This window comes from Lycium ferocissimum, unplaced genomic scaffold (genome assembly GCF_029784015.1).
Source record: "Lycium ferocissimum isolate CSIRO_LF1 unplaced genomic scaffold, AGI_CSIRO_Lferr_CH_V1 ctg7047, whole genome shotgun sequence".
Taxonomy (NCBI): domain Eukaryota; kingdom Viridiplantae; phylum Streptophyta; class Magnoliopsida; order Solanales; family Solanaceae; genus Lycium; species Lycium ferocissimum.
In genome coordinates this window covers 24,135-32,977 of record NW_026726614.1, presented here as the reverse complement: position 1 = coordinate 32,977, position 8,843 = coordinate 24,135, and the positions used below count along the sequence as shown (strand labels likewise).

The 8,843-nt window shown below is 35.1% G+C and overlaps 1 protein-coding gene across 1 annotated transcript; it reads left to right on the top strand.

The window, feature by feature from the left end:
• The first annotated feature begins 373 nt into the window (after positions 1-373).
• LOC132045558 (protein ASYMMETRIC LEAVES 2-like) lies at positions 374-3,132 on the top strand. The gene is made up of 2 exons (XM_059436151.1): positions 374-953; positions 2,246-3,132. Exon 2 carries the CDS (start codon positions 2,287-2,289, stop codon positions 2,842-2,844), a length of 558 nt encoding a protein of 185 aa, XP_059292134.1. The 5' UTR covers positions 374-953; positions 2,246-2,286; the 3' UTR covers positions 2,845-3,132.
• The last annotated feature ends 5,711 nt before the right edge of the window (positions 3,133-8,843 follow it).

Sequence of the window (8,843 nt, the reverse complement as noted above, 5' to 3'; positions counted from 1 at the left end):
CACCGTCGATAAAAAATTACACCGTATATATAAGGTATTTTTTCATTTTTTATGTACATATATAGATTTTGAACACCCTAAAAACAAGAGAAGAGGTTGGTTCAGTGGTCTATGGTGTTCAAAATTTACATTGAGGTTCCAAGTTCAAATCACAGTCATCCTACATCCGCCACTGCACACAACCCCAATGTAAATTTTATTTTAATAGCATGAAAATTTTGTTCCCTAATCCAATGAAAAGAAAAATGACATTCTTACTCCCAACTCTGTCAGATAAAATGGAACCGAAAAAAACATTTTTTAGATGATTTAATAATGTGAAAATAATTTTACACTAGCTCTCAGTGTATATAAAGTACAACTCTGGTTTACCCACCCACCCTTGAAGGAAAAGGCCAAACAATAACAGTAACATCTTCAACTTCAAGCGTCTTCCTTTTCTTGCGTTTGGCATTATTGTCACCATCTTTATATGCTTGTCGCCTGCCCCTTGTTACTACAAACATTGAGCTTCTTTCGGCCATAAAAACGGAAGCTTAAAGATTGCCATTTTATTCTTTTATTTTTACAAAGAATACCCTTTTGCATGATTATACTTATATATTACTCCATTTCCCTTCTTACTATTAAGTATTCCCCCTTAATTCTGGTTTTGTATCTCCTCTCCTTTTCTGTCTACCATATAGAGTTTTAGAGAAGAGGTCAATCATATCAAGTTGAACTCTCTCTGTAAGGCTGAAAAGGAAGTTGTATAATGAAAATATAGCTGTTACTTCACGAGATCCAAGCTTGACTTTCAGTGCTGTCCATCACAAAGATCGAGTCATATATATATGCTAAGTAAAAGAAAGAAAATAAGTAGTATTGGGCAGTGAAAAGAAACGTTTGACCGAAGAGTTCGAGGACACACACACACTGGCACGGAAAACTTTCAAGAAAAATAGAATAAGGAGGTATAACCTCTAATTTCCTTTTCTCTTTTTATTTCTTCTATATATGTGATCTATTCAATTTAAACCAAGTTTTTCTCTAGGCACAAGAATTGACAAGAGGTCCATGACTTGTGTATGCATATATATATATATATATATATATATATATATATATATATATATATATGAACATACATTGAAATTCAAGCAATATATCTGATTTGTATGCTAATATAACATCGTAAAGAGTGAGATATAATAGAAGTAATATTTAACAAGTACAAAGCTCTTACTTTCACACTTTCACGGGATCCAACCCCCACAATAACCTCCCCATCAAATCCTTAGTACTTAGTATAGTGGTATTATTTTCTTTCATTCTTAAACTGTCCCTGCTTATATACAGATTTTTCTTTTCTACTTATGAGTTTTGATTTTATTACTTGTTGGTATGAATACATGTAGGTAGGTTTCTGGTCTGTAGAGAGTTTTACAGATAGGGAGAAAATTGTCTTTATTTTGATATTAACAGTATTCAGTCGGTGAACTTTCTAATTTTGCTACTACTTTCTTCTTCGATATCCCTCCCATCTTTTTCAGTACTATATGGTTTTTTAATTTGAAGTACTGCAGTTGAAGCACTGTAGAGCTACTTTTCTCTTTCCTTTGGTTAAAACAGCAGCAGCCAGATCGTAAAAGGTAGCCCTATTATTTTCTTTCTCAGTAGGTGTATTGTACATTTTGTTTCATCTCTTTTAGAAAAGGGTTATCTTGGATACAACTATAGGAGTATCAAGATTCAAGAATGTGCAGTAGTCCTTCAAGTCATACAAGATCCACGTGGCAAGGAAGACATAACAAGTAAAAGCACTTTAGAATGTCCATAGAGCTCTTTCCCCAAAATTTCCGAGAAAATATATAGGGTACTAATAATTAGAGTTTGGAAAACATAGTTATTCTACAATTCGGGTTATGATGCCAAACTTGATATGAAATTACATGTTATTATAACAAACTAACAACATACCCACTGTCTGGGGAGGGTAGTGTGTAAGCAAACCTACCTTATCCCTAGCTACCTTGAGAGATAGAAACTGATTCCGGTAGACCCTCGGGTCACATGTTATTATAAGTGAATTTATTTATATTGATTTTATAAAAGGTCTTAAAACTGTCCATGGATTGAGTATGAATTCTAATCATATATCATTCCAAATATTAACTCTTAACCACTCAGCTAGGTAACCTTATTTATGTAGTGATGCAGAAATACTTCATTACTAAATGATCCTATGTATGCTGTTTATTTGCAGGTATTAAAGAGAAGAGAGAGGATTACTCCTAATACTTGTGAATGGCTTCGTCTTCATCACCTTCACTGTCATCCTACTCACCATGTGCAGCATGTAAATTCCTTCGTCGGAAATGCCAGCCTGAATGCGTGTTTGCCCCATACTTCCCTCCAGATCAGCCCCAAAAATTCGCAAATGTTCACAAAATCTTCGGTGCCAGCAATGTCACGAAGCTGCTGAACGAATTGCAGCCTCATCAAAGGGAAGACGCCGTCAACTCTCTCGCTTATGAGGCTGACATGCGCCTCCGTGATCCAGTCTACGGTTGCGTTGGTGTCATTTCCCTTCTCCAACACCAACTCCGACAGCTCCAGGTCGACCTTAGCTGTGCCAAGTCCGAACTTTCAAAGTATCAAAATTTAGGAGACATTGCAAATACCACTAATTTGGGGTTCAATTTGATAGGAGGAGGAGGGGGTGGGAACCAACTCCTATATCACCATCAGTTTTTTCCTAGAGATCAGCAGCAGCAGCAACAACAGCAGCAGCAACAAATAATACGGGGACTTGAAGGAGGAAATAACAACTTTGATACAACCGGAGGTGGCTTCAGAATTTAATAATCTTAATTGGCACTTCAAAGTCAAGTTCCAATTATTTAATTCACTGCATAAAATTATGGTTTTAAAATTTCATATTTGTTGAAATTTTAGTAATTTTTCACATATGTTATGTTCCGCCTTTGGAGTGCAAGCAGCCCTTTTAAAGGGTAACATAAAACATGAAGATCGATATTTAATTTCTAAGAATCATGATACGTAATCATAGGTAATACTAGCCAGCACATGCACCAGTGTAATTATCTGAAGTATTTTTTAGACCTATATTACATGCATTTACGTCTGTTACTTCGATATTTGAGATTATTAGTTATCCGATATAATATTATGCCACTAGAGTTCTTTATTCATTGCTTCTTTCGCTTGAGCAACCTCCGAAAAGAGAAAAGAGAGTGAGAAAAGATCACCCTCCGTTTGCAGACCTGCAGCCTAAGCAGCTTGATATTTTTTCCGTCCTAATTTTATTGTCTTACTTTCAAAATCAAGCACAAGATTCAAAAGACATTTTAGCACATTACACGCATCTTTAATTTAGGACTACAAGATCCAAAACTCTATTTTTATTTTTTAAACTTTGTGCCCAGCCAAACTAAGACACATAAATTAGGATGGAGGGAGTAAATTTCTATAAAACGGACTACATGAAATTGGTTATGACAAAAATCTAAATTGTCACTGGGCGTTTGATTATAATTGTAGCAGAAATCGTCGGTGTTCATAAGTACTTGAAGTTAAAATTTTGCTACCGTATGCTATTAAATGTAATAAAAAATAGAGTGAAACTTACAATGTAAACAAAATTTGAGACAATTTAAATAGAGTACGCAATTATTTGAGGACAGAAGGAGTAAATAATTTTCAGAATAAAATTGTATCGTGATGTCACAACTTTTTCTGGTATCAATTGATTCTCCTTTCACTGAAGAACCTATACCTTGGAGTCCGGAAGGCAAGATGCTGGAGGAGTAATACAGTATCAGAAAATCCTATAAACGCTCTTAGGCAATAATTTAATGCAATATGATGAAAATGATTACACTACTGTATACTCCCTCAGTCTCAATTTAAGTGTCTTAATTTTACTTGACACGGAATTTAAAAAATAAAGAGAGACTTTTGAATCTTGTGGTTTTAAATTAAAGATGGGTAAAGTAGCAAAAAGTACTTGGAATCTTGTGATTTTAAATTTGTCACGTAGGATATTTGAATTGTCAACTTACTAAATATAGAAAAAGACACTCTTTTTGGGTAGACCAAAAAGAAAAGTAAGACACTTAAAATTGGACGGAGGGAGTATAAATTACTTTGATCTCTCTTTCGTTAATTCTATATATGAAACTCTTTTCTCTTTAGTTTGTCATAAAATAATACTAGTATATTTATATTTAGAATTTTTTTAACTTAAAATTTCTCATTATAAGTTATACTCCTACACAAATAGAGTAAAACAAATTTTTTCTGTACATGACATTTTTGATCTTCTTGATATGAGAGAAGTACATGTTCAAATCTCATACATGGAAATTTTGTATATGTTTTTGAATTTCCTTGTCAAAATTCATGATTCTACCATCAATGATTTGTTTAAGAGCACAAGTTTCACTTTTGATATGTGTCAAAATCTTTATTTCTTTCGTAAACTCTCTGTTTGGTCAAATTAAACATCATCACAAAAATTAAAAGTAAAAGGATATAATTTATTTTGCATTACCTTATACAGTTGTGGGCAGGGGCGGAACCAGATAGGTGGAAGGGGTTCATTTAAATTCCTTCGCCCGAAGTGTTCACTATGTACAAGGTAAATAATAATTTTATGTTTATATAGTAGATAATGAACTCCTTGATCAAAATAAAAACGATTTTTATTTCCCTTTTACTCTCCGTTATTGCGCTTAACTCGCATTTTATCGCTTTTTTCGTTCTCTCCTCTGCTGTCTTGTTGTTTTTTTCCTTGCTATTGTGCTTTCTTGGTTGTATTTGATTTCTCGCCACAGGTTGTTGGTCACACCTCAGACTCAGTACATCAAAGGCATCCATAAAACTTAAAGCAAAGATATGTCACTACCCTAAACTTTAGGGATTACACAGATTTGATGTGTTGGGTTCTCTCTCTCTCTCTCTTCCATTGTGTTGAGGTAGGGGGGCAGAAGGAGTTGTTGAAGACATTAATTAACTAGTGAAGGACAATATAATGCACAATCAAAATATAAAAAACAGACACGTTTAAATGTAGAAGCATTTAAGGAGGCCATTTGATTCTACTATTTGAGTTAGGGTTTTCATACTAGAACTCAAAAAAGAAACAGAACAAAGGTAGTCACAGTGATGAGGTACAAGTCTTAGTGCAAACTGCGAAGCAATGATGGTCTTTTGTTCCTTTTTGAAATGTAAATGTTGGCAGTACAGTGCAGGTGGGTCTCTTTTCTCTCTCAGAGTTCTCTCATACTCTCCTCCCCAAGTACGACTTTAAACAGCTGCACGCGCTTGCTATATGGTTGCCTTCAACATTATTTTACTATCGTATGCAAACTTCAAAAAAAAAAGTGTTTGTGATGGGATGAACAATATTTCTTCATCTTCAATTAGAGACTTTTGATTTGATCGTTGAGAATAGAAAAATTCTGGTAGGTACCGCCTCTCTCTTTAGTGGGTGATCTTAGGAGGTTGGTAGTTTTAAAACAAAAATTGATCGAGATTTGACCAAAATACCGACCTCTTGAGGTCGATTTTTCTAAATATTTTTAATAACACTGACGTCTAAAATAAATTTTATGTTTTAGTTAATAAAATCGACTAGGAGGTCACTCTAATTATCTTTTAAATAATTACCGACCGCATTGAGAATAAGAATTTCACAGGTTTATTTTCCGATCTCTTGAGGTCAGTTTCCTTAAAAACTAGAATTTAAAAAAATGTAACCGACCTTCTGACGTCGGTTTTTTAACTTGCTCTAGAGGTTGGTTTTTTTTTAGATTGGTTTTTAGCCGTTTTTAGTAGTGATAACGCCCAATCATGTCCCTAATACAACAATAACTCTGATAGTCCCTAAAGAGAAAGAGCAAGCAACTTTGGTGGCCCCTGGTGAGAGGAACCTACCAGCATGGACTACTCTGTTTAAGAACAACAGGTCAGATAAAAATGGTATGGCTCTATCCTACATTCCCCCTCAAATTGTCGATGGTCAGCCTATGGTTCAGTTGGAGAAGACTGGTTGTAGAGGAGACCTTGAAATGGTGTTTTGCATTGATAGCCTATTTTATAGGTGTTGTGCTGGGGTATAACACCATGATCATATATATTAGTCAAAATTGGTCAGAAATCGCAGATATGGCCTATATCTCCATGAAGAGGGTTACTATATTATGATGTTTCAAACTATTTGAAGATTTGCATGACGTCTACTACTCTAGGCCATATTTAATCAACATAGACCAATATTCTTAAAAACCTAGACCCCTAAATTTGATTTCAATATGGAATTTCCTACTGAGATCCCACTATGGTTTAAATTTCCAAATCTCCATATGAATTGTTGGAGTAGTAGTTCACTTAATAGGATTGCTAGTGTCATTAAAACTCCTATTTTTGTAGACAAATGTACTACCAAGCAAACACGAATTTCCTATGCTAGGATGCTTGTTGAAGTAAATGTCACCAGAAATATACCTGAACAGATCACAATGTCGGACCCAAATGGCAGACAGTTCACACAAGATTTAATGTTTAATTGGAAACCTAAGTTCTCTGCCAATAATGCCAAGTTGGTTGTTATCAATGCCAACCCCCACCTAAACATGGTAACTAAGGTAATGGTCAACAAAAGAGGAGAAAAAGTCCTAGAAATGTTACTAAGGAATGGCAAACTAAGGGGTCGCTCCTGCTGCTCCAAATCTGCTTAAGACTACTGTTAATCAGGCTACTGCTTCTACAAGTAATGGTGGTGCCATTGTTGCTCCTGTTCAAATCCTTCCTTTGGAAACACATAAGGTAAATCCACTAAATGGTACACCCTTGATGGAAGAGAGTGATGGAAATATGAAAGCTGGTGCTCAGTCCTCCGCACACAAGGAGAAATATCATATATAGAGCCTTGAACTTAACAAATTTCCCTGCCCTTGCTCCTCCATCTAAGTCTGGTGTTGCGCAAACAAAGAAAAGGACTAGTGTAACTCATAACTCACCCTCGTGACAGAGATGATAGCTCTAAACCTTCATCTTCAATCTGTTTTTTGGAATGTTTGGGGTATTGAATAAATGTGATAAACAGGAGTTAAGGAACTATCTGTAAATAAAAAGCATTAAGCTTGGTGGACTAGTTGAAACTAAAGGTAAGGCACATAAAGCTAAACGAGTATGGAATATATTGTTGGAAATTTGGGAGAGCAAGACAACACAAATAATACTAAAAACTCACTAGAAGAGAAATGGAGGAAAGATGATTTTCTATTCAACTTGGCTTGATTCAAATGGCTAGATTACATGACTATTTATAGGTGAATTCATCCATGTATCTAACCTAGCATACATGTATCACTATTAATAATTTCACACTTCACATCCTCCAAGTACATGAATAAGACCTCACTAGACTAATCTAGAATTTTTCACCAATTCATGTATCTCCTAATACATTAATCTACTAGTTCATGAACTAAATTAAATATAATGTGAACAAATTAAATAATGTGAACAATTTTATTTTTTTCAACATCCCCCCTTAAACTTGATTCACTACTCCAAGAGCCATCCATGACTTAAAAAATATCAATCTTCAATGGCTTGGTGAAAATGTCCGCAACTTGGTCTTGAGATTTCACAAACTCAAGCTCTACCTCCTTCTTCGATATGCAATCTCTAATGAAATGATACTTAGTATCAATATGTTTGCTCCTTTCATGAAACACCGGGTTCTTGGCCAACGCAATGGCCGATTTGTTATCAATACAAATTTTAAGTTGCATCTTCTTGTGGTTGGTGAAGTTCTTTCAACAAGCTCCTTAGCCAAATTGCATGACAAACACAAGAAGAAGCTGCTACATACTCTGCTTCACATGTTGACAAAGTCACAATTGGTTGCTTCTTGGAATTCCATGTAAATGCAGAATTTCCAAAAAGGAAAACAAACTCGGTAGTACTTTTCCGGTCATCAACATCACCAGCCCAATCACTATCACAATAGCCAACAAGCTTGAAGTCTTTGGAAGAGGAATAAAAATTCCATAATCAAGTGTACCTTTGATGTACCGGAGTATTCTTTTGGCTGCTTTTAAATGAGAAGTTGTTGGAGTTTCCATAAAGCGACTGACAAGTCCAACACCAAAAAGAATATCGGGTCTCGTACAAGTTAAATACCTTAAGCTTCCAAAGAAGACTCTTGAAATATGAGGGATTGATATTTTCTCCATTTTCACGCTTGGATGATTTTAACTCCACAATTTGGGGTGCTAACAGTTTGCAATTTTCCATCTCAAGTTTCTGAGAATCTCCTTTGCATATTCTCCTTGAGAAATAAAGATGCCATCATTCTTTCGCTCCACTTTAATGCCAAGATAGTATGACATTAGGCCAATGTCCGTCATCTCAAATTCTTTGTCATTGATTTCTTGAATTCTTCAAACATCTTTGGATTATTTCTGTCAAAATCAAATCATCCACATACAAACAAACAAGTAATGTGTCACCATCTTCATTAATTTTTACATAAAGTGCATCTCACGTGGACACTTTAAAAAACCATTTGCTTGGAAGTATTTGTCAATTCTACAATTCCAAACCCGTGGATCTTCAAGCCATAAAGAGCCTTCTTCAATTTCAACACTTTATCTTTATGTCCTTCAACCTTATAGCCCAAAAGGTTGATCAATGTATACTTCTTCCTCCAAAAACCCATTCAAGAAAGCCGACTTCACATCCATTTGATGGATTTTCCACTGATTCTGAGCTGCCAAAGAAATAATCAAGCGGATTGTCTCCAAACGAGCAAATGGTGCAAACACCTC

Excerpts from the sequence above, each read along its gene's own strand:
- LOC132045558 (XM_059436151.1), top strand. The coding sequence starts at position 2,287 with ATGGCTTCGTCTTCATCACCTTCACTGTCATCCTACTCACCATGTGCA.